The sequence below is a fragment of the Podarcis erhardii genome (assembly GCF_964252035.2).
Source record: "Podarcis erhardii genome assembly, chromosome: 5".
In the NCBI taxonomy this organism is placed as follows: Eukaryota; Metazoa; Chordata; class Lepidosauria; order Squamata; family Lacertidae; genus Podarcis; species Podarcis erhardii.
Window position 1 is genome coordinate 43,975,066 of NC_138509.1, and position 26,354 is coordinate 44,001,419.

Here is a 26,354-nt window from a genome sequence, read left to right on the forward strand (position 1 = left end):
GATGGTCCTGCCTGTGTTGCCATTTCCAGAGGTCTGAGGTTGCAGGGTCCCTGTCTCCAGCACACTACAGCTACCCAAACAGCAGGAAAAAACAGCTGTTTAGCCACTGAGAAGAAATCTTCTCAACTGTTTTGCTTGTTGGAGCCCATCAGAGTGAAAGGAGAGGAGTCAGCCATTGAAGATTGACACTTAAAGAGTCACTCTGGAGAAGGCATGCAGGAAGAGGGGTTGTTGTTCTGTATGCTTCAAAGCTAAGTATTTAAGAACACTGAAAACACCAGGTGCTTCCATTTCAAGAGAATGGAGTGCAAGCTGGTTTTTTGGGGGGGGTGGGGGTTACATATAATGGAACTTTAAGGAAAACACAACCTAAATTGCTCCGAAAGAAGATATTGGAGCTTCCAAAGCATTTGCCATTTACGTGCACAGAAAATAGTAGATAGAACTGAAATGCATTCTTTCAAGTTTCATTGCAACCCAAGCTCATGTTACCTTTTCAGGTTAATCCGCTTGAGTAAGACTATGCATTGACTGGAGAAATTCAGTTGGAAGAATTCAGGTGTGATTGATGTAGGCTAGGCAAAGATCCCAAGAGGAACAGGCCAGCAAAAATAGCTACTACTTAAAATGTTGCTCCCAAACCATCAAGTTGCACAGCAACTATAAAGCAGTGGAATGTATAAACTTTACACACACACACACACACACACACACACACTTGATGTCCCAGTTCTTTCTAAATCGAAATTATGCTTGCTTGGTGGCATCTTGTAAATACTGCTTCATAAAATTCTTTTATCCTTTCAGAATGTGGTCTCATTTTGAGACAGGCTGTTGCCAAAAGATTAAAACTGCAGCATATATATATTTTTCATAAATGCATAAATAACTTCAGGATTGTTCTGTCACTTTTATTTATATCTGAATATAATTTTACAGTGCTTTATCATTTTAATAAGAAACAACAGTTTGGCAGAATTCCCCTCTGAATCCCGAAATCTGCTGTCATTTTAAAAAAACAAATCACCCAGTTTCAGATATAGCTTAGCCATTTTAACCATTTACAGGGTAATCCTATTTGTGTATACTGAGCAGGCAGCCCCATTGACTTCAATGGGTCTTGAGACTGGGGTGCTACTTCTTTATAAACATGCTTAGGATCAGACTGAAAACTCACTTTCCACATACTTTGAGCAGCAACCCCTGCAAAGAACACTCAGGATTTTTCTAGGCCGAAATGTCAATACTAATACTGTGATCAGATTCGGAGGTAGCAATCACAGTTCAGTAAACTATGGCTGCTGAGGCCAAGAATGAGCATCAGACCCATGCAATACTGCCTCCACCTTTACCTTTGTTTGCATACAAGAATAGTTTGAAAAGCCATAAATTTCCATTATATCCATACTAGAAAACTGTGGTTTAATTTAATCAGGATGTTAAATCCACTGAGCTGGAAGAGTGGATGTTCTATCTAGAGGGTGGGAAATGGAAAATATGTATGTTTCCCTTTTCTTCCTCGTAGAACATCCCTGGATAGTGCAGGGAGAGGATTTTGTTGACCTCATGACACACACATTCATCAATCCCCTCCCCTCCTGGATACTTACTAAGGCTTTTTATATTGCAGCCCCCACAATGTGGAATTTTGTCTGCTATCCCGGGAAATGTATCTGCCACTCCTTCACATCCTATTTTTCCCTTGTAAATGGAAATTGTAATCCTTAGGTAACCCTTTGATATATGTACTGCTGATTGAATTTTGTTTTCGTTATGATTCTAGTTGCTTGGTTGTTTTATCCCCCCCCCCCTTTTAACAATTATTGATTGTTACTTGTTTCATTGTTTTGTTTTAATTTCTGATGTTAGCTACCCTGGATACTTTATGGGTAGAAATGTAAGAATGGGATCCTTTCATAGACAATTTCCCCCCGCTATGAGATGGAAAAATGAAAAGAACAATTCATTCCATATTAAGCTTCTTTAAAATTCCATTGTGTTCTCTGGAAGTAACTAACCAGAATCTCACCCCCTTCCTTTTGAAATCATTGGGATTTAGGCAGCAAATCTAAACACTTTACTTGGGAATAAGCCCCATTAAATTCAACAGGAAATACTCCTTCCATGGGCCCATGCAAAAAGGTACAGCCTGACCTAATGTGAGAATTCATGGTGACAAGGCCAGTTGCACCTCAGAGGGGACGGCATTCCACAGCCTGGGAGCTACCACAGAAAAGGCCTTCTCACACACTGACCCCTCGTGAACTTCACATGGCAGTGGAACTGCCAACAAGGCCTCCCCTACAAATCTCAGCACCTAGGCTAGTCTACATGGGAGGAGCTGCTGCTTCAGATATTCTGGGCCCTTAGTCATTTAGGGTTTTATATGTCAAAATAAGCCTCTTCAATTGGACTCAGAAGCGTAATGGCAACTAGCACAGGTCCTAAAGAAGCTACTCAGGCAATAATGTCTTCCAGCACCAACTGCAGCTTCTGGGCCACCTTCAAGGCCAGCCCCATACAGAGTGCATTACAATGGTTGACTGGTCACCAGAGCATGGATCACTTCAAGTCAAGCTATTTCATGTCATCCTTAGCAGGGAGCGGGGAGGCTCCATTTTGGGAACTGCACCAAAGCCCCTAACCACCTTAATTCCACCTTGAGGGTACAAACCAAACTTGACAACTACATTTCAGAATAAAACAAGTATGTGCAGTAGATGAATTATCACGTGCATAGACCCTTCTGTCCTCCTCACCTATTCCAAAAAGATGGATTTTTACCAGCATTACAAAGGTGGATGTATGAATTTCAACACATACACAAAAACTGGCTTTTATCCACTTGCAGAAACTAATACTTTAGTGTTCCAAATTCTGGAAGAATGATCTGGCCCCTTTCCCTGCCTGCTGCAAGTCTGTCATAAAGGAAAAAGACTGCAAACATAATCTATTTACATATGTTCCTGTGATGGGTGACCGCATGTCAGACACAAAGTAATATCTTTTCATTTGTCTGACAGCTGTGACAATGTGAATGAAGGAAGATTTAAAAACAAAAATCCTGAGGGAGGCGTGCTGAAGAAGTATTCTATTCCTCACACTTTAAAATGACATAAAATACAATCCAACCAGGCATTGGAATTAAGCACAATTATATCAGCAAGGAATCCTTTTATTTTTGAGGGGAGGGGAAGAACTCCTCACTTTTTTCTGAAGCCATTTGAGTCACACACACAACAATCTGAGAGAAGAGACGTTTGAGACAAAACAAGATCATTCATCATCGCTGGAGGGGAAGAAGAATTTTACAGCCAGCCTTAAAATTAATCCCAAATGAGGGAGTCTCCTTCCAACACGAACTGAAAATTGGCAGGTCACTTGCTCTGCAAAGGAACGGTTTCTGCCTGCACGTTTAGGAGGGCGCTAGGACCCTGCGCGGGAGCAGCAGGACGAAGGCAAAGAAGACAATAATTTGTTCCATTGTAATGAGAACTGTGAGTGTTGGCAAGGGGCACTTTTTCACAGGGCCTGCCTTCTTCCACTAACGATTTTCAGTGCCTCCTGTTAGCCAACCCGGACAATTTGTTCAGTTATTGCAACGGTCAACGTATTTGATCTTGCGGGGGGGGGGGAACCCCCTCTCCATCAACAGTTTAAATTAAGAGGGGGGGGGGAATATGAAAGCAAAGCCCAACTCATCATCAGCCTATGCAGGAGCAGGAGGGGTTTGGGAGTCAGCTGTATGCAGGAAATCTCTCACATCCTGAGTTTCCGTGCTCGCTCTCTCGCTCTGTAACTGTATATGAATGGGGCTGTTCTCCAACCCCAGCTGATGAAAGTTTCTCAGTCTAGGCTAAGATGTCTATGCGTCGCCATGCAGAGCGGCTACGCTCCCTTCCTCCTCCTCCTCTTCAGCCCCCTGCCCAGCTCTTGCTCCTGCTGCTGCTCAGCCTCTTAATAGCACCACCATCCGGGGCTCAAGGTAAGTTGGAAATGCTTATATACGTAACCTGCATGCATGCACCGCACATATATATAACTTCCTTGTCGCCAAAGCGGCCCTCCCAAGTTCTGTCAAACGTCCACGTTTTGCATTTCTTTTGTCCTGCAAGGAAGCCGCCCTTTCGGCATATTTTCTCTGCTGTATCTCCCCGGCACCTCTTCTTCTCCCCCCTTTATATTTTACCCCCGAGTTGGTCACACTGAACAGTCCTCCCCCTACCGCCCCGCTCTCCTTTTGTGTGACTGGTATATAGAAGGGAGCAGCGAGGAGCCGGCATTTCTCTTTCTCCGTCTCTCCGGGCGCTTCTGTCGGCGGCTCCTTCCAGCAGCCGGAGAGCCGAGCTGGGCGGGAGGCTTTGGGGCGGGGGTGGCCGGGGGGACGCTCGCCTGGCGCGAAGGGCGGAATTCCCGCCCGCCGGCGCCCGAACGCCTCCCACGAGCGCGAGCCCTTCCAGAGGCGGCGTTTCCCTCGGCGCAAAAGCGCGGGCTTTGCCGCTCGGTTTCGAAAATGGGCACAAGAGGCGCTGCTGCCGCTTCGCGCCGGTGTTGCCGTCAGTCACTTCACGCCAAAGGGGGTTTCCGAGAGGCCATCTCTCCCCCCTCCCCCCCCCCAGGACTCCACCCCGCCTTCAACAGCTGTGTGGAAATGATAAATGCAACAGGTGAAACTCCCCGTCCACCGCCGCCACCACTGCAGTCCTGCATGCCTCGTGGACACCTGTTGAATGCCAGCCTGCCTGCCTGCCTGCCTGAGTGCTGTGAAAGGCAGAGGACGCCGAAGGCGGGGCGGGGGGGGGGGGGAGAGAGATCTGCTTCACTTTCAAAGGTTGATTTCAAGACAGATCACGGGTGAATTCTAGGAACAGTGAAATGTCCCAGGAAGGGTCCTCAGGCAGGAATACCTCCAGCTAAAACTTTGAAAGGTAATTCCCGAATTCAGTGGGGATTCACTTTTCAGATAAGGCCATAGGAAGTGTGTGTGTGCAGCCCTAGTTGTACATGCCGTTGCAGAAGTTGCTTATTATTGTAAATTAAGTGGTGTGCGAATATGGATTTCAGTACATAAATATTAGCCTGCCCTGTGTGTGTTTTTTTTAAATAAGCTTTTCGTTCTGTTTGTTTTCTGATTTGATACTAATAAGTCACTGAAAAGCAAAAACTGCTGTTTTTTTCATTCGCATGCAACTTTTACACTACAGTTCTATGCACACTTTCATGAGAGTGACATCGTTCTGAGTAAATCTGTAGAATTTTACTTCTACCCATGTTACTAGAAATAAGTGTGTTGACCTGTGTGCATGGTTGGGTGCCCCAAGAACAGAGGCAAATATAAGTGAATCTGTAGTATGATAAAGTACACAGCCTTGTTCTCACATAACACTGCCATCCTTCCCCAACCAGGTGCCCTCCAGGTGCTAATTTAGACTGCAATTCCCACCATCCTTCACCACTGGCCATGATGGCCAGGACTGATGAGACTTGTAGTCTAAAACATCTGGAGGGCAGTGGATTGGAGAAAACTGTGCTAAACCATGGTTTGTTTGGCTCAAGGGGTAAGTAACATTTTTTGGCTTGATGATCACATTGAGGGGTTGCTAACTGCCCAAGGGCTTCATACCAAACTAAGCACATTTAACACATGCAATGTGTGTACAAATCCACATACACTTAGTGGCGGGGTGGGTGAGATGCAGTTTGCGCGCGCGCACACACACACACACACACAGTGGTACCTCGGGTTAAGAACTTAATTAGTTCTGGAGGTCCATTCTTAACCTGAAACTGTTCTTAACCTGACGTACCACTTTAGCTAATGGGGCCTCCTGCTGCCGCCACACAATTTTTGTTCTCATCCAGAAGCAAAGTTCTTAACCTGAGGTACTATTTCTGGGTTAGCAGAGTCTGTAACCTGAAGCGTCTGTAACCCGAGGTACCACTGTATATATATGTACACGCATTCAGATTGCAGGGGTGGGAAGCAGACAAGATGAGCCCGCACACATGCACATTCACACAGAACAGATGGAGCGGGACAGACTCAGGAGCAGATAGAGCCACACAGAAAACAGGATTTTCATTCTCCAGGGCAGTGCTAGAGTAGGAGGAGAGTCTCCTGTTCTAGCAGTTCCCTAGGGAGGAAGAAACAGAGCCACCTCTTACCTTTGAAAATGTCCTTCTCCCTATGGTATGGCACAATTGTCAGAAGGTATCTGACAGGAAGCATTAAGAAACATTTCTTCCTGTTTCATCAGCCTTCCAGAGATGTTCTAACAAGTGCACTCACCTTTTAAGACTGGTGCAACAGAGAAAGAAGCTAAAAAGAGGTGACATCCCCATTCCCACATCAGCAGTGACCACAACAGTGGAGGCATAATTATGCCACCTGCTGGATATTTTTTAATTTTTTGGGGGGGGGAGGGGAAAGGTAACCACATTATTTGGTGGTTGGCTGGGCTTCATGGATCACCTAAAATCAGTTGGGGTGGGCAGTGGACTTGGGCCATGGGTTAGCCACCCCTGGTTTAGTTAAAGTGAGACTTGTTTGACTATCTGAACCCAGCCCAGTATATTAATTATGCTTTGTTTTCTGGAAACAAAGCACAATATGAGCAATGTTTTATTGTTGGCTTATGAACCATGGCTTGTTTTAATGATGGTTTGGTGTCATGTCTGAACCCAGCAGCTATGCTTAACCATGTTTGTTTGATCACACCACGCCTGGTGCTCAGCCTGATGTGGAAGAAACAAGTTTGGGGGAACAATAGATGGCTTGTTCATTTGCTTGTTGTACTATAGCTTACTGTTGCATGTGAATGCAACCAGTGTTGCAACCTTCCCCTTGGAATGTTTTCTCAGTATAATAGAGCTGCAGAGCTCTAATTCAGATTAAACAATGTAGTCCTATACATGTTAGAAGTAGCCGCCACTGAGTTCATTTACACTTATTTTCAGGAAGGCGTGTACAGTATTGCAGTATGCTAAAACTGGGCTTTTGCATGGAACAGAACCTTCACCACCACCCATAGGTGCCAACCGAAATAAGGCAAGGCCCAATGGTGGTGTGTTTTTGGCATTTGTTAAAATAACCTTGTTTGCCAAGCAGTTGCTGGTTAATGATACTTAGCTTGTAGTTTTCCTGGCTACTGTGGAGGTTGCTGTAGTCTTTTTTTAGTGTTGATTTTATTGAATTGGTTTTGTAATTGTGAACCAGCTTTCATTTTTTAAAAAAATGAAATGCAGCATAGGGGTGTTTTAAATAAATAAATAACGGGATAATGATATGAGTTGATGAAGGCCATCTGTGACCCACCGTGCTGATAGATGCAAAACTTAAAGCGACATTCTCTAGCTCTTGTCAAGCGCACATGCTTGTGGGATTTGACTCACAGTGTACCTCTGTACTGAATTATGCTGCTTCTAGGCTAAATACTTGGCACACAGGATCCATAATATGATCGGCATGGTATTTGTGTTAGTTTAAGGAGAAAAATTATACACCTGAGATATTAAAGCATAAAATGGGTTACTGTGAATGTAGGGTAGGCACTTCACAAAGCAATTTTATGAGTGCTTAACTGCCCAAGTGTTTATGTAATGAATTTAAATAGCTCTGAGAGTGTGTTTAAGAACTTAGATGAATAGCAAAAAAACAACCCCTATACTGCTTTTTGTAGGCAACTTATTCAGTCTCTCTTATATCGCATATCAGGTCTGTTTGTTTCTTTGGACTGCTCCATTCCAAATGTTATGTGTACTTTAAAGTCAAAGCCAGTTTTGGATAATCTGTTAGGGTACTTGTCTCAGCTGCAATTAATACAATAATTACAGTACAAATAATGTATTGAACTAAAACACAGAACATATAGAATTGCAGACAGATACTGATCTTGCCAGTTTGTCCCAGAACCAGATGGACCCAACAACTACAAATAAAAAACTGAGATAAACCCAAGCTTCTGTATTTGAAACGTTCCTCATTATTGAGGATGAATTCTGCCTTAATTTTATTGAAATGACCTTCTGTAGTCATTGAGTAAGCCATGTTATAAAAATTTGTTTCATTCGATTTTATATTATGAAGTCCATTACATATGCTTTACCTATCTACATTCCATGCATCATGATTTGTTTAGTATGAAGTATCATAGAATCATAGAATTGTAGAGTTGAAAGGGTCTCCAGGGGTCATCTAGTCCAACCCCCTTTAATGCAGGAATCCTGCCCACAGCCTTCCCTGAATGACTGAAGCTTGCACTTAGTCACAGGCAAGCACATGGCCTAATTCATTGTTCATAGGAGATTTATGCGTTATTTAAAAATATGCAAAAAAGCAAAGTTAGCCTTATAGGCCAGTAACAAAAAATCCAACCAAAACATCACAAAATAATTTGCAAGCTTGCAAATTCTCTCTAATTCTTCCCCAGCTAGATAAATAAACAGAATGGGGAAGGAAGGAGAGGGAAGAAGAAGAAAGTTTGCTGACTTGTGTCAAAGCTATGGGGTATGTATCTGGTCACAGTTATAATGTGAGAGGAGGTAGCAGACATCCAGACAAAGCTCTTTTAAGTGCTTTTCAGATATTAGGTTGCACCAAGGACTGCCAGGAAGAAGAAACATAGTAATGGCTGCCTCACCATCTCTAAAACCACAAAAACTAGAACTGACCCAGGGACTAGTTCTGCTCCTTCCCACCTATCAAAGAACCCGTGTGCTTTTCCTGGTTGCCTGTGTGAATAGTTGCAGACTTCACAACTTGAAGTATTAGCAAACTTCCCTGCCCCCGCCCCTGCCTATGGATTGTTTACCATCTAGCCCAGTGATGGCCAAACTTGGCCCTCCAGTTGTTTTGGGACTACAATTCCCATCATCCCTGACCACTGGTCCTGTTAGCTAGGGATGATGGGAGTTGTAGTCCAAAAATAGCTGGAGGGCCAAGTTTGGCCATCACTGATCTAGCCCTATGGAGAGTTAGGGAGAACTTGGAAGATTGCACGCCATTTTGCAATATTTTAAATCTTTGTTTTGTAATATACAACTGCAAGAAATAATGAAATGGTGGGAAACTAGGGAGTTTGGAGTTCATCACATCTGATGTGATATGAGATCAGCGATTCAGAAAGTGTCAAGGTGAAACAAAACAAATTCCTTCTAGTAGCACCTTAAAGACCAACTAAGTCAGTTCTTGGTATGAGCTTTCGTGTGCATACCAAGAACTGACTTAGTTGGTCTTTAAGGTGCTACTAGAAGGAATTTGTTTTGTTTTGACTATGGCAGACCAACACGGCTACCTATCTGTAACTGTCAAGGTGAAAGTCGCTCAAATTGCCGTTCAAATTCGATTGTCTCCAAATTATACTGGCCTTTGGCCTTTGGTCCCTTGAAGGCTCCTATATTGAAGCCTAGAGGTTTCTTTTTCTCCATCTCTAGAGAGTCCTCAAATCAAATTGTTGGTCTCGCATTTCTGTACCTTGTCTCACTTGCTAGTCCTGATAGTACTACTGCCAGAAATTTATTTACAGTGGTACCTCGTGTTGCATAACCTCCAGGTTTGGAATCTTCAGGTTACGGCTCCAGCAAACCCAGAAGTGTATACTTCCAGGTTTTGCCACATGCGCAGAAGTGCTCTGTCGCATTGCGCACGTGCACAGAAGCAGTGACTCTAGTTACGGATTTTTCGGGATGCGCACAGCATCCGGAAACAAATTAAATCCGTAACCAGAGGTACCACTGTATTGCCAGTTGGTGCATTGATGACATATACTCTGGAGGAAGGAAGGCACTTTGATGTGTGGCAGGAAAGGGAGATGTCTGAATATTAAAGAGACAGGGGTCTGAGGTCAACTGGAATAAGGCAATCCTATTTTGTGGATAGAATCCAATTTAGATTAAGGCAATTACAGTGGTGCCTCACAAGACGAAATTAATTCGTTCCGCGAGTCTCTTCGTCTTGCGGTTTTTTCGTCTTGCGAAGCACCCCTATTAGCGGCTTAGCGCTATTAGCGGCTTAGCGCCTATTAGCGGCTTAGCGCCTATTAGCGGCTTAGAAAAAGGGGGGAAAGGGAAAAAAACTCGCAAGACTCGCAAGACGTTTTTGTCTTGCGAAGCAAGCTCATAGGGAAATTCGTCTTGCGAAGCACCTCAAAAGATGGAAAACTCTTTCGTCTAGTGAGTTTTTCATCTTGCGATGCATTCGTCTTGCGGGGCACCACTGTATAATTAGTTATATGCCCTTGGTTTGCAATGAACCAGTGTGGCTTTGAAAAAATTGGGACCAAACTGAGAGTAGAAATTATTTTTGTAATGACTGAAAGTCAGTGTGGTATAGCAGTTTGGGTGCTGGACCCTAGACCTGGGAGTCTAGGGTTCGAATCCCCACTCAGCCATGAAACTCACTGTGTTACCTTGGGCCAGTCACCATCCCTCAGCCTAACGAACCTCACAGGGTTGTTGAGAGGATAATATGGAGGGCAGGAGAGCAGCTACTTGAGCTCTTTGAAGGAAATGTCGGATATAAAAGCATAAATGAATGTCATATGATTACAAAATATTGATAATAATTTGAAACGGAATACTAGGCACACTCACTAAGGCCTGTTTGATGCATTAAATCTTATAAGTAAACATGCATTGTTAGTCTGCAGTTCTATTCCTACTTTCTGGGAGTAAGGGCCATTGAATTCAATGGGGCTTACTTCTGGGTGGACTTGTATAGGATTGTGCTGTCAGCTATTTTCATAGCATGTCAAATCTACCATGCAAAATATTTAAAATATGTGCACTTTGTGTTTTATAAAAAATCCATTAAGACTTTAGCTATCATCTTCAATGCTTCAAAAGCATGGTGCTATTAAAATGACTTCATTTCAGTGTCATTTCTGGCCCAGAACTTGAGTAAGAATGAGGACAACTTGAATTTACTGTTTGTGTATCTGAAAATACAGTACAATGAAACCATAGATTGGATAAACACATTTTTTCTTCTCCAAAATATATGATCTAATATGGCAACAAGTGGAATACTCCATGGCCTGTTAATTGTGCTGGCTGATAGCATACAGCAAGGCATACAGATCTGAATGTGGAACTTGGCAAAAATGCCTCTTGCATCTGTTGCCAGCAGTTACACAAAAGATCCTAATCAGGCACATATTTGAAACTTTTTCTGGTAGTGTCCTCAATTTGTTGTGGTGTATGTGTTTTTATATTTGTGTCCCTTTCAAAATATGAGCTGATTGAATGTAGCAAAATACCCCGCTTATGGCTGCTTATCTGTGAAAGATTAAATTACAATGTGAATGTCGCGCCATCTGAATGGTGATATGATGCAAAACACAAAAATATTGAATGAGTAATCCTCCAGCTCTTTGTCTTGACACTGCATTAAGTGAAATGAACGTGCAAGCAGGCAGGAGCTGGAAGTATTTGAGTTGTTCTATTTATTACTAGCCGCAGATGCAAGGACTAATCCCTATGTATTAGTTCTCAACGTGCTTTTTGGTAGAAACTGGGGGGGAAATATAAAGAGGAACACTGTTTTATCTTTGTAAAACTGATCAAAATTAGATGTTGGTCACATAATATAGTTACAAAATTTACAGTGGTATTGTGTCTATGACTTTTCATGCCATCCTTTGTTCTCATAGCTGTGAATTAAGCCCTTTGTACCTATATATTATATATATTATATATATTAAATTTATTGGCCGCTTTTTTAACCAAGGTAACCCAAAGCAGCTTACTATACAGTGTTAGAAAATCAGATATATAAGCTAGGCACCAAATGGCTCCTTAAACCAGTGTTACCATCGCCAAAATGGAATGTACATTATTTCCAGTAATAGATGCATTTTTGCACACATTGCTTGGCTGGAGAACTGCATTGCAAAATTTGGAGAAATGAAAGTTTTTAAAGATGTCTGTGTTTTGTTTCACATATAGTTTCAGAAAGTATGAGTTAGGTAGGTTCACCTTCACATGTGAATGGAACTGAATTTCTTTCCCATTTCTAATCACCAGCTGCTTACCTGGCTGCTTCATCTTATAGTAAAAAGCCCCTCAAATTTATCTGTATTTTGCCATTACATTTTGCCATTTCCCTTCTCAGGGCTTCCCCACACTTCCTATTGTCCCTCTGCTTTCCCCTAGTGGGAAAACTGCTCTTAGCACTCAGTTGGAGTAAACAGCAATACAGGTTTTCTCCAGATTTATGTTTTCTCCTGTTTAGCACTAAGGAATGGGTTTTCCATGGGAGCAAGGGGGGAACGGCTCAGACCCATACCAAGAAAGTGTGGGTCAAGCCAATATACAAGAAATGAAAGGTTTACAGAGATACTATATTGACATATAAACCAGGTATTTTTAAAGATACAGTCAGCTTTGAAATATTTGACTTATATAAGTTCTGCTCTTTCAAGCTGCACCAAACATATGCTTGAATGACTGATGGAGTCATATGGCTCCCAGAATGAAGCACTTTATTGTGTACAGAACTGCAGGCTTCCAAAGGTTATACCACAGAAGCTGAAATATTAAGAAGCCCCAACTGTTAAGGAAGCATGTGCTACAATGGGTACTATTATATTTATGAAAGGCTGTTTAATCCCTTCTCAATATAGCAGTGTATTCAGCTAGCGAAGTAGTAAAATTAGCAGTCTTGAGATTATAAAATCGTAGAATCATAAATTTGTAGAGTTGGAAGGAACCTCATGGGTCATCTAGTCCAACCCCCAGCAATGCTGAAATCTCAGATAAAGTACCCATGACAGATGGCCATCCAACCTCTGTTTAAAAACCTCAAGGAAGCAAAGTCCACCACCTTCTGATGGAGTCCATTCCGCTCTCAAACAGCTCTTACCTTCAAGGTTCTTCTTGATGTTTAGTTGGCATCTTCTTTCTTGTAACTTGAAGTCCTACACTTCACAGCAGGAGAAAACAAGCTTGCTCCATCTTCCATGTGATAGCTTTTTAGATATTTGAAGATGGCTATCTTCTTCCATCCTCTCAATCTCCTCTTATCCAGGCTAAACATACCCAACTCCCACAACTGTTCCTCATAAGGCTTCGGTTTCTAGACCCTTGATCATATTGGTTGCTCCCCTCTGCGCACATTCAAGCTTGTCAATATCTTTGTTAGTAACAGCCAGAACTGGACATAGTACTCCATGTGTGGTCTGACCAAGGCAGAGCAGAGTGGAACTATTGCTTCCCTTGATTAGGGCACTATACTTCTGTTGATGTAGCCTAGACTAGCATTAGCCTTTTTTTTGCTGCTGCATCACACTGTTGCTTCATGTTATGTTTGTGGTCTACTAAGACCTCTAGATCCTTTTCACACGTACTACAGGCAAGTCAGGTGTCCCCCATCTTATTTTTGTGCAGCTGGTTCTTCCTGCCTAAGTGTACAACCTTACATTTGTAGCTATTGAATTTCATTTTGTTAGTTTTGGTCCAGATCTCCTCCAATTTGTTAAATTCAAATTGTCTCTTCTGTGTCATTAGCTACACCTCCCAGTTTGCTAATTTAATGAGCATCCCCTCAATTCCTATTCCAAGTCGCTTATAAAGACATTGAACAACAACGGGCTCAGGACAGAACTTTATGGGGCTCCATTTGTCACTTTTTTTCCAGGATGATGAGGAACCATTAGTGAGCAATATTTGGGTTTGGTCAGTGAACCAGCTAAAAATCCACCTAAAAGCTACCTCATCAGAAGCATTACTGAAATCAAGATACACCATGTCCACAGCTTTCCCCTGATCCGCCAAGCTTGCAACTCTATCAAAAAAAGAAATGAGATTCCTCTGGCATGACTTGTTTTTGAGGAACCCATACTGGGTCTTAGTAACCATAACATCCTTTTCTAAGTGCTCACAGAACAACCATTTAATTGTCTGTTCTAGGTCCTTTCCTGGTGTTGATGTCAAGCTGATGTTACCTGGGTCTTCTTTTATCCCCCTTTTAAAGATGGGAATAACATTTGCCCACCTCCAGTCTACAGAGGCTGGAGATTACACCTGCAACCTCCTTTAGTACCCTTGGGAGAAGCTCATCAGGCCCTGGAGATCTGAATTCATATTGAAGGCATATTTTGTCTTGCGGTTTTTTTATCAGTACATTGTAGCTCAGAAGGAAGTGATTCACTGAAAAGGAAGTGATGACACTGAATATTTCTTTGAACTGCAATGTAGCAAAGTTTCTTTTAGCTGCTTAGCTAAAGGGACAGTAATACTTGAAACTCATCCTTCTCATTCGAGTAGTTATGTCTTATGAATCTAAGACATGCAAAAGATCAAATGGACATGCAACAAACCTCCATGTAGATTAGTTTGAAGCTGGCAGCCCTGTCAAGTTAGAGAGAGGATACATTTTGATTAGAAGCAGAAGGCACTGAATTAATTTCAGAAAAGCATGGAGTCATCTAGCTGCTGTTTTGTCCTCGGGCTCATCAAAGGCCTTAGCTGATCTTTAATGTTCTAAAAAAATGTTACATGACTATTAATTTTGTAGAGAAGAAAAATACATGATGTAAATGAACAAGATAAGCTGGAATTAAGATTAAAAAGAAAGAAAAAGAAGCAGCAGGATGTGCTGTTGAATAAATGTTTTGTGGAAGAAAGGGTACACTTTATTCCCTTTGTAGGATTCAGTAAGACTTGTACTGTATATACCGGTACATAACACTGAATAAAAGGTAAAGGGACCCCTGACCATTAGGTCCAGTCGTGACCAACTCTGAGGTTGCGCGCTCATCTTGCTCTATAGGCCGAGGGAGCTGGCGTTTGTCCGCAGACAGCTTCCGGGTCATGTGGCCAGCATAACTAAGCCGCTTCTGGCAAACCAGAGCAGCACACGGAAACGCCGTTTACCTTCCCGCCGGAGCGGTACCTATTTATCTACTTGCACTTTGACGTGCTTTCAAACTGCTAGGTTGGCAGGAGCAGGGACCGAGCAATGGGAGCTCACCCTGTCGCGCGGATTCGAACCGCTGACCTGATCAGCAAGTCCTAGGCTCTGTGGTTTAACCCACAGCGCCACCCGCGTCCCTAACACTGAATAGGACTTAACATTTTTAGCAGATCATTCTATCTATTCTCAAAGACGCTATTTGATAGATACTCATTTCCTAAAAGCTGGAAGTAGTGCCTGCATTGCAGCCCCTTTATCTTTGTAAACTTCTCTGCATGGATAACTTGTACAGATATTGGTTAGATTTTCAGAATGCCCGTTGAGGTCAGTAATGAATGGAATAGGGCTGAAGAAACCACAGCCTAGTCTAGATAGGATGCCAATTGCATTTTTTGAGTGGACTGTTGAGATTGTGGATATGGCTATTTAACGTTGGGTCATACTCTTGTGGTGTGCTTCTAGATTGTAAGGAGGTAGCTGTGGTCAGGAGTTAATGAGCTTTAGCTAATACACCAGCTGTCGTGCCTTCAGGAAAATGAGGAACCTGCTGATGACTTCTAACCTTAATACTGATCCAGAATTTAGGAGCATAGCTCTTGGGAAGGGGTTATCTGCATAGAGTATCCACTTGACCACTGTATTCCTTTTTGTTTTAGAAAGTCTCTGCATTGCATATTATCTAGGAGATGTTGTAGTTCAATGATCAAATCTGCAAATCTAAGATGGAAACATAGGCTTCATCTTTTTGTGTGTGGAACGAAGCACTAGGAATGATCGAGGAAGCTGATGCCATCCTCTAATGTGGTCATCTGAGTAGTTTCAGAGCCATGGTAAAATAAAATAAAACAGAAATCACAAGCTTTATGTGGGTTTCCCATAAACTGAAAAAGTTGCCTATTGTTCTAGATGGGTGTATTCTTTTTCAAATGCAAGTGTCCTTGGCTGTTATTCCCCTGTCAGTGTTTGATTGATAATTCTACATTGTAGATGGTATCCTGTTAACAATTTGGGACCAGTTTACCTGCAAGATCGCCCTACCCCATCTATGCCCACTTGACCATTTCAATCTGTGAAACTCTAGCATTGTTACAAGTGCCATATAATGCTCCTTCTGAACATTTCTGTTTAGCCAAGCATGTTCAGATATGTAGAATGTTGATGTGTGTTTTAATTGGGTTCTTTTTTAGCTTATTTTTGAATTTAATTATTTTTTAATGTTTTAAATAGTCATTTTTACCTATTTTTAATGATAATTTCATTTTTAAAAATTCTTTTTGTAAATTGCTTTGAGGTTTTTGAGACTCAAGTGGTAGATAAATAAATAAATAAAATCATACTGCCCACATTTTCACCAAGCAGAATATTCTGACAGACTGATATTTTATTAATAATGTTAAATGTTTGTGATTATTAAATACACCTATTTCTTTAGAGGGCAGCAAGTGTTAATTCCTACACAATTTTCCATATTGTTTATCTCTCAACAAAGGCTTCTCTTTCCCTTTCTGTGAGTAAAAATAAAAGTTCTTTTTCCTTGTGTTGTTTACTTCCATGGCAGCATTAAGTCTTTCCTTTCATGATGTTATGGAAGGAAAAGAAGTAATAATAAAAGCGTTGTAGTATATTGAAGATTGTTATCATTTGAGTTCATACTCCTCTGAAGGCTTGTGAGCTGAGAAGAATAAAATGCTTTCCATCTATATCTGACCAATAATTGGTAGGAAGTATTTTCATTATGTTTGAGCAAAAAATAAAGGAATACTATATGATTGAAAGGAGCTACTTTCAGTGCACACTGAATTTTTTTTTAAAAAGTTTCACACTTATGATTTTTATACGTCTTACTATAATAAAAACTTTAAAGCAACAAATAGCATTTCCTAAAAACTGAATGAATAAAAATAGATAAAAACAAAATGCAACCATTTTTCTTAAATAAAAGCTGAGCAGTGTGCAAAAACATTAATAAGTAAGAGTCAGGGACCAGGAAAGTCTGTATAAACTTAAGTTTTTAAGAAGCATTTAAAAGGAATTACTGTCTCTGCCTCACAAATTGCATGAGAGAGGATATTCTACAGAGTGGGGGCAGCCACCGAGAAGGCCCACTTCCATATTGTCACCAAGTGAAGTGACTATCTGGCGGACATGGAACAACAAGCAGGAGCTCTTCCAAAGATCTTAAAGACACATGACATTAATGCCTTTGCTACATTTAAATGGGTTATAATTAAGAAATATTTTATTGAAAAAGGAAAATAAATTTACTGATTAAAAAGGATGAAAACCCAAAGCTTTAAAAGGCTCCATAAGATGGGGAAAAGTCTGCCTTGCCACTTTCAATCTAATGTAAAGCTTGCCATAAGCTATAATTTTATATTTACAAATGTACCCGCAAATAAATTATAATTATTAATTTAGATAAAATTAGCTTGATACTCAGCTGGAGCAACTGGGCTCTAACTGTGATTAATTCTCAATAGTACAGTGCTGGGCCATGTGCAAAGTATTAGGGCATTGCCCCCCAAATCACAGTACCTTTTTGTAAATAAGTTGCAGTGATTGATGCACTGTTCACAGAGAAGCCAACCAGTAATTGTGTAACAGCAATGGGTTGGGTCATGACCAATAACATTTTAAGGTTTCTAAGTTGCTGATTGATAACCTTTCTGTTGCTTTATTTGTCTTCATTTGTTCTGATAATGTGTTTTATTGTTGTGTGGTAGATTATTATATTGATTATTTTTTACCCTGTCCCAATATCAATAGATGAAGGTGGGGCTATAAATATTTAAAGAAAAAACAGAACCAGAGAGAGCATATATTTGGTGGTTGTAGTGTTTATGCACTGAACTAAATGTAGGCAGACATTTTGGAACGCAGCCATATGAGTGAACATCCAGAAGCTTACTATCTTTTGTTTCCCCATATGCTTACATCTCATTTCCTGTTTGTTTCTTACACAATGTAGGTTCTCCTGTGTTTATAACAAGCTTTTCTGCCTTCCGTATCTCAAACATAGAAAAGAATTAAGAATATACATTCAGCATTGTTTGAATTGTATAAGTTACTCTTCATTTCTTGCCTTGACCCTTTGACATCTATCTGCATCCCCCCCTTTTTAGTAAGTTGTTGTGAATCCTGTTTTGATTTCCTGTGTGATTCTGTCTAGCTGACACAACTTCCTTTGTGTCTCTTTAGGCAACTTACAGCCCTTGTTTCATACTGGCATGCATCCCTCTCTCATACAAATGCTATCTCTCTCTGAAATGTTTTGTCCATTTCCCCCTTTTCAAATAATTTATCAGTATGAGAATGCCCTATTTATACGGTATGTTCCCCTGACTTTAGCATAGTCTTTCGCACAGTTAACACTCTATATCTGAAAAGGTTTACAGGTTCAGTATAATTATTCTATAGGAAGCCCAGTCCTACTTATTTGCAAACAGGAACATGATTGTCTTACAGCTAAAACTGGAATCTGTTGTTACCTGATGAGGAAGCCAAAGCTGTAAGATTCTGCCCTAATTGTAAGACAAAGCCTATATCCTGTTTTTACTTCTAAATGCAATTGGTATAGAGATGTGCTCGTCTTCATGGCTGAATTAATGACCCATCAAATACTGCAAAGAAGTACCTGTATTTTATCAATCAGCCTTACAGCTGATTATAGTGAAGCTATTATAGCAAGAGTGGTGAACTCGTGGCCATTCAGATGTTGGTAGACTACAACTCTGACCATCCTGACTTTTTGACAGTCACTGCTGCTTACCAGGAGGGGTGAGGGGATTGGGAGCTGCGTGTAGCGCCATCTGCTACTAGGATGATGAGATTTGGAATCCAGCAACATATGCCACACTCCCTGGAAAAGACCCTGATGTTGGGAAAGATGGAGGGTACAAGGAGAAGGGGACGGCAGAGGACGAGATGGTTGGATAGTGTTCTCGAAGCTACCAGCATGAGTTTGACCAAACTGTGGGAGGCAGTGGAAAACAGAAGTGCCTGGCGTGCTCTGGTCCATGGGGTCACGAAGAGTCGGACACAACTGAACGACTAAACAACAACAACAACATATGCCACAGGTCCCCACCCCGAACTGAATACTTCTTGTACGTGGTTGCAGGAAGACAAAAAGGACCATTACTACTCAGTCATAATGGATCACCTAAGAAGAAGCCTCAAATGTAAAGCTAATTTTTAAACATTGTTCTACACATATAGGCAGATGCAGTGCTGTTTTTTTGGGGGGCGGCAGAATTTGCCAGAATGCACCATGAATGACTCCCTTGTTCTCTTATAATGGCAATGGCACCTATCTGAGAGGTGCCGGAACTGAGATCTGGTGAGTTCTGGCTGGAAAAAAAGCCCTGTGCAGATGTAAAGATCCTCAGCACAGGATTGCTCTATACCAAAGTAGGAACATCTAAAGGGGCTGAGTGTCTGGATATTTTAATCCTTATCCTTGTCTTCCCAATTCAGAGAGTAATGCATGGAGATAGAAAGCATGACTGCAGTACTCTGTGTGGTATACGGTAGCACATGATAAGTGCATGATGTTATTTGCATAGTCTAACAACATCTGAAGGGTCTTTGGCACTTGACTGGTGGCTAGGCTTCTTGTCCCATGAACAAAAGCCCTCTATGGAATGGAATGGAATGGAATGGAATGGAATGGAATATGCCCAGCCCATCTTGAGACTGTTGTGCTGTGTTCATTTTAGAGAATAGTTAATAGTAATGTTAGAGAAATCTTAAATGGTCCAACTTTAGTTGATGCATACAGGCTTTTAACCAGGCACAGGCAAACTCGGCCCTCCAGATGTTTTGGGACTACAACTCCCATCATCCCTAGCTAACAGGACCAGTGGTCAGGGATTATGGGAGTTGTAGTCCCGAAACATCTGGAGGGCTGAGTTTGCCCACGCCTGTTTTTAACCATTGCACAGCTGCCTGAAGAGCTCTGTAAAGTTTAAAATTCCACGTGCACCAAAAGAAAGTGAGATAACATTACCTAACTTCTATTTTTTTTTAATTATTTTTATTGAGTTTACAGAATACAGAAAAAAAGAAAAAAAGACAGATAAAAGAGAAAAAATATAAAGGTTACAAATTTCCATAATCCTTTTTTAACAAACCTACTGAACTTCCCCACAACCTCCAGACCCTGCATTCTTTGTACTACAAACATCAGCAATTTGTTATCTTGTTTCGTAACTTATTGTATCTTTCAATTTATCATGTTACTGAATTCAAAATGTTATGTCCCAGTTCTTATATATTTAAATTTAAACATAATAAAGTTATTTCATAATTCCACCTCTGACTTCTTGTGCCTTGGTTTTCATTTCACCTATTACAATTGCTGAAGCTAAAATTTCTTAAATAGTGCATTTTCTTAACATTCATACAACTTATAATGTTTTTGCAAATAGTCCTTAAATTTTTTCCAGTCCTCTTCCATTGCTTCTTCTCCCAAGTCTCAGATTCATTTCGGCCAGTTCCATATAGTCCATCAACTGCGTCTGCCATTCCTCCAGCGTGGGTAAATCTTGTGTCTTCCAATGCTTAGCAATCAGGATCCTTGCTGCTGTGGTAGCATACATAAAAAAAGTTCTATCCTTCTTTAACACTTTCTGGTCCACAATGCCTAGAAGAAAGGCCTCCGGTTTCTTAGGAAAGGTATATCTAAATACCCTTTTTAACTCATTGTAAATCATCTCCCAGAAGGCCTTCACTTTTGGACAAGTCCACCAGAGGTGAAAGAATGTCCCTTCCGCCTCCTTACATTTCCAACATTTATTATCAGACAGGTGATATATCTTTGCAAGCTTGACATTACCTAACTTCTAACTAAAGTTGGGCTGTATTGTTTCAGTTTTGTCATATATTTAGTATCATATATTTGGTTCTGTTGAAATCCTTCTATTTCTTCCCAGTGCTTCAGAGTTAAATGTTTTTACTAGCATTAGTAAATTAGCTAACACTGAAGCAAAGGTATCATTTGGTCTTCCAAGATTTCTATCTATCTTCTCCACACACACTCACCCATTTATTAAGCGTTAATAAATGTTGCACATTAATAAATTCAGCACTGAAAAAAATTTGCAGAGAGAAATATTTTGCTTTTTAAGATAAAAGTTTATGAAGTTTTCCATGGAGGCTTAACATTTATGAATCTTGTAAAGTAGTTGGTATAAAAATGAAGTCATTTAATTTTAAATAGTTGTGACTGCTCTAATGAGCTGAAAAGATTTCTGCACACACATTAACAAAATCTACTTTTTTCATAATTTTTTGTTGTTGTCAAGTTTCACTTTTTATTTTACCTGCACAATGATCCTTTCTTCCTGGAAGAATTCAGATGTTATTTTCAAGAATTTGCAGTTAAATATTTATAGTATTAATTAGTAGGCTAGTAGCATTCCCCCCTGACCCTTCTTTGATGACACTGTTTTGATTCCTCATGGTTGATATGAAACTGTGTAGATTTCATTTCATGCTACGCTTAGAAAAGTAATGCTATGCGTGCTCACGATGTGTGAAAAGTCCCCCCCCTTTCCATAGCAGTATGAAAAAAATAGCAGTTTTAAATGGCCAAACTACTCCTTCCTATCTGTGTTGAAGGTTTAATTGGGACAAGAAATAAAATTTGGCTTGGAGAGATTTGATGGTGATCATGCGCTGATTTGATGGAGGTAATCTGATTAAGCATATGCTCTGTTCAGAGTCATTGGGTGGGACTACATTGCCCTCCAGGCATCCCAGTGCTGCATGTTGCTGGCATTACCAACAGAGGAAGGGGAGAGGCAGCAAGGGGCTCAGAGTGGTGTGGGCACAGTCTGGTGTGAGCACACTCATGACACCAAACCCACTCTGTACCAAATAAACAACTATCTGACTTTTAGAAGACATCTGAAGACATCCCTGTTTAGGGAAGTTTTTAATGTTTGATGTTTTATTGTGTTTTTAATAGTCATACCTCGGGTTACAGGTGCTTGAGGTTGCGTTTTTTCTGGTTACGGACCCGCTGAAACCCGGAAGTTCTGGAATGGGTTACTTCCGGGTTTCGGGAGTCGCGCATGCACAGAAGCGCTAAATCGCAACCCGCGCAGACGCGCCGCTGCAGGTTGCAAACGTGCATCCTGCACAGATCACGTTCGCAACCCGAGTGTCCACTGTATTCTGTTGGGAGCTGCCCAGAGTGGCTGGGGAAACCCAGCCAGATGTGCGGGGTATAAACAATAAATGATGATGATGTAGTAGCCTTGCCCCTCTAGGAATGATATGACATCTCCCTCACATTCAGGGACTCTTCAGTGGCATAACTGTCTCACGCTGGACAGGCACTGTCATGTCTGCAATTCTATTTAACATTTATATGAAACCTTTGGGAGCAGTCATCAGGAAGCTTGGTGCACATTGTCATCAGTATGCTGATGATACCCGGCTCTTGTTTTCCCATTAAATCTGAGACAGGAGATGCTGTGCAGAAACTGAACCAGTGCCTGGATGCAGTTGTGTAGAGAATGAAGGGGCAACAGATCGATACCGAACTTATTTATTTATTTCATTAATGAATTGTTTCCTGTCCTGAAACAATTTGCAGTATCATCACATATATGAAACCAGTTAAAAACAATTGCACTTTTAAAAAACAAATTCAAAAAACAATTATAAATATAAAAACAGTTTAAAACAACAGCACATACGTAAAATAAATTCAGTTCCAAGATAAATACCAACTGAATCCTTCTAAGATAAAGACACACTGTGGATAAATGGTTTCCTTGCCTGTTCTAGATAGGGTTACATTCCCTCTAAAGAACTCGCACTACATATAAATGGATCGTCTCATGGATTGTCATTACTAAAATACAGAGCTGAAGTTTGGCTGCAGTCCAACCAAGTTAAACACTTAAATCTCATTAGAATCATGTTAAAATTTCTCTGACCTAGAAGTATGCAACTTTGACTGGACCAAGCCCATAGTGAGTAACTTGAGACCCATGGAGCTTTATTACATTTTAGAGCTGTTTCTCTGGCAGCTATAATTAGTATAATTAGGAGTAAGAAATAAAAGCCAGAAACCAGTTGCTTTTTTGACATAGCGCTAATAATCTGGCTCTGCAGTGCATACTGTGTTAGCTTGTATCTTCTCTTTTTGAGATGATTCTTTTGCTAATGTGCATCTAGAACACCTAGGGACTGTAAATACACTGCGACTTTCATGTTCCGGATAAAACATTTTGAAACTACTGAGATAATTGATAATTATGTCCATAGGAGGGGGAAAACCAAACTCAAATAGCTTGTAGAAATGGCACACAACTGTGGGGTTTTATTCAGAGAAGAATAAAATGTTAAAGATCTTAAACATATTTAGGGAAGCTAATACAAAGTCTTAAATAAAATGGTTAAACCCTTTGTGCAAAATCAATGTGAAGATCCATGGGTGTAGCCAGGGTTTTTGTTGGGGGGGGGGCAGGACTTGTGTGGGGCCCCCCCAGAACTGACATGATTGGTTCAGTTTGTTATTTCTATTGTTTTACTTGATCTATGGGGCGGCAGCTGCCTCCCTACCCTCTCCCCGCCCCTTGGCTATGCTCATGTGAAGAGCTATATAACGTAGATGTAACCTTATTGTAGGATAGCAGGTACTCTGGTAAAGGAAAAGAAAGAACATAAGAGGAAATTGCTATTTATTTATCTTTAATGGTGTTGCCATACTAGGGTGGTTTTGTTCTAATGTAGCACTAAACAATGGTTTAACAGTAACTTGAATTAGCCAAGCTTTCCCCAGGCTCATGTAACTCCCTTTCTTTCCTTCTCTAGCGTAGCTGCAAGAGGAAATAAGGCACACTTTACTTTAGATAAACCCCAGTTTAGCATCATCTGAGCCCTAAACTATTGTTAATCTTAACTATGGTTACTGAAACAGAGTGCCTATACAGCATGCAGTGGAGACATGTGAGAAACCTCTGACTTTTCAGCATTTACTCTAATATCTTACCTTAGCCTCAGGGACCTTCTGAAAAGTTGCCAGGGACCACAGTCTTAAGAAGCAACTGGGTTGGTGTAAAGTACCTTCCATTATCATTTCCCCTTCAATTTCAAGTTAATCTCTTTCTATTCCTTCTTCCACATGTGGAACCAATTTCTTTATCTACTTCCAAAGTGAAAACAACATAATATAGAACCAAAAAGCAGACCACATAGATGCTTACTTGTGTATTACATTTTGAAGTATTACGTTGGTGTTTTACCTTTTCAGTTTATTTCATTTAGCAATATTTTGTATAGTATGTGCAATATGTTTGTTAACATTAATTCCCCCCCCCCATTTTTTCCTCTAGGAGGGGATGCAAAGCACAAGCTGGAATTCTCTAGGCAATGGATTTCGAAGAACCAACCAGCGCACTATGAAATAATAGTCCCTTATCTCCTGAGTAGTGAAAAGTGGACACCATTAAAAAGCTCTTATTCCAAGGTATGTATTCATTTGGCTGTTTATTGTTATATAACCTCATAGAATACAGCCCATCTGCATGCAGGATTGCAGTGATAGCCTACAATATTCTCTCTGGGTGTATACAAACATATTACTAAATGGAATCATACTCTTAAATTATTTAGAGTCCATAGAGAGAGATACCACATAATGTGACTCATTGTTTAGATTTCATCTCATGATGCTGATTCATTTAGGTTAGCTAGGGTTTTTGAAGATATGAGCTTCCCCCAACTTAAAAGACCATAGAGGCTCTTTTGTTATATTTTTCTCTGTCTGAATGTTTGTGGTTTAAAACAGAAATCTAAACTGCATTATTTTGTTCTGTTACTTAATATAGCTTTCAAAAAAGAAGTGATCAACAATGGATTAGTAGAATTAAACAGAAGCCCGTTGAAAATAAGATAACTAGACTAACAAATCTCAACTTTTGCTTCCAATCTTTATTCAGTTGATTTTGCCAGTTGCAAAAGTCATTTATTGGCCAATTGTGACATTATAAAGGTTACCAGCTTTTCTGGGTATGGTAGTACATTGGAATTCTGAGAGGATGTTGTATGTGCCCCCCCCCCCATACTTTATTTTTCCTTGACGTCTGGGTTGAACTCTGATTCAGCAGAATTTATATGGATTCTGTTGAATTTGAATAATTTTACATGGGGTTCTTCTGAAAACACCATCCATTTGATCTAAGGCTTGGATCTCCAAGGATATTCATGGCTTTCTTTCTTTCTTTTCTTTTTCTTTTTTTACTTTGGTGGCTTTGTTGCCATCCTGTGAAGTCACAAAGCACTTCTGTGGACAAAGAGGTTACTAATGATTTGAAGGTAGCTCTGAGGTGATCCCTTGTCAAAATGGCAAAGATTGATGTGGATCCATTTGTTGAATTTATATGTTTGTACCATGACAGCACTGAAAAGCACCAGATGATTGTTGTGGCTCAGTAAATAGAGATATAGATTTGATGGTGGGTTGCTGGCTGGAAGAGGGAATTTCAGAAGGATCTGTTTTACTGCATTTGACCATAGGCCTCTGAGGCTTTGTAAGATCCAGAAGTTTCCAGTTGTATCAGAAAGCACCATATTGGTGACTACAGCCTATTATGGTACAATTAGAATTTCTCACAGCACAATCTTGATTTATATTTACAGAGAAGTAAGCCCCAGTGCATTCAGTAGAGCTGCTCCATATGATTTTGCATAGAATTTAATAGATGAATTAGATTTTGTAATGTTTTGAGTTTTAGAAGACAAGTCTTGGTGTATGTGGTGATTTAGTTGTTATGAAAACATATGGTTGCATGCATTCAGTTAGCCTTCATTATCTTTCCTAATTGGCAGGGGGATAATTGCCAACTTTTAAAATACAACATTCACCAAATAGGAATACATGTGGGATCTTAAGCAAACTAGCACAATGTCTTATGTATTAGATATCTTCCTGATTCTATTTTTAGATCATTTAATTAGAAACAGATGGTGTGCTTTTTATAATTCTTTAGAGATTTCAGATTTAGTGAGTGTAGTCTGTTGAAAGGGTTACAGCACAGGACCTTTCTGAGAACAATGATAAAGTATTTATATCATTAATTTGTTTCCCATACTGCTTCCAATTCAAGGTGAACATTAAAAAAAGATTTGTGGTTTGGTACAGAAATACATGCGGAGCATCAGTGCCTTTCTTTCATGGGAACTGGTGGAAACTTCGCTTTTATATTAAGTTTCCACCGGCATCCATGGAAGGAAGGCACTGGTGCCCCCCACGGATTTCTGTACCAAACCACAAATCTTTTTTTAATGTTCACCTTGAATTAGAACCCATTAAATTCAGGGCCAACAATAATGGATATGAGATATGTTGACTGAGGGCCCAGGCAGCTGCTTTGAATAGAGGGAAGGTAGAGCCTTGAGAGAGAGTTTAAATTCTTTCCTCCTATGC

General features: G+C 40.5%; 1 protein-coding gene across 3 annotated transcripts in view; it reads left to right on the forward strand.

Annotated features, from left to right (window-relative positions):
• The first annotated feature begins 2,498 nt into the window (after positions 1-2,498).
• ADAM12 (ADAM metallopeptidase domain 12) overlaps positions 2,499-26,354 on the forward strand; it is a 195,990-nt gene continuing 172,134 nt past the window's right edge. The window contains exons 1-3 of one of the 3 annotated variants that reach the window (XM_081863181.1): positions 2,499-3,497; positions 3,851-3,985; positions 24,262-24,395. In XM_081863181.1, coding sequence (XP_081719307.1) covers positions 3,862-3,985; positions 24,262-24,395 — 258 coding nt within the window. In that variant the 5' untranslated portion in view covers positions 2,499-3,497; positions 3,851-3,861. Of the gene's footprint in view, positions 4,668-24,261; positions 24,396-26,354 lie in introns of all 3 variants that reach the window. The other 2 variants (XM_081863180.1, XM_081863182.1) reach the window with 2 other exon arrangements.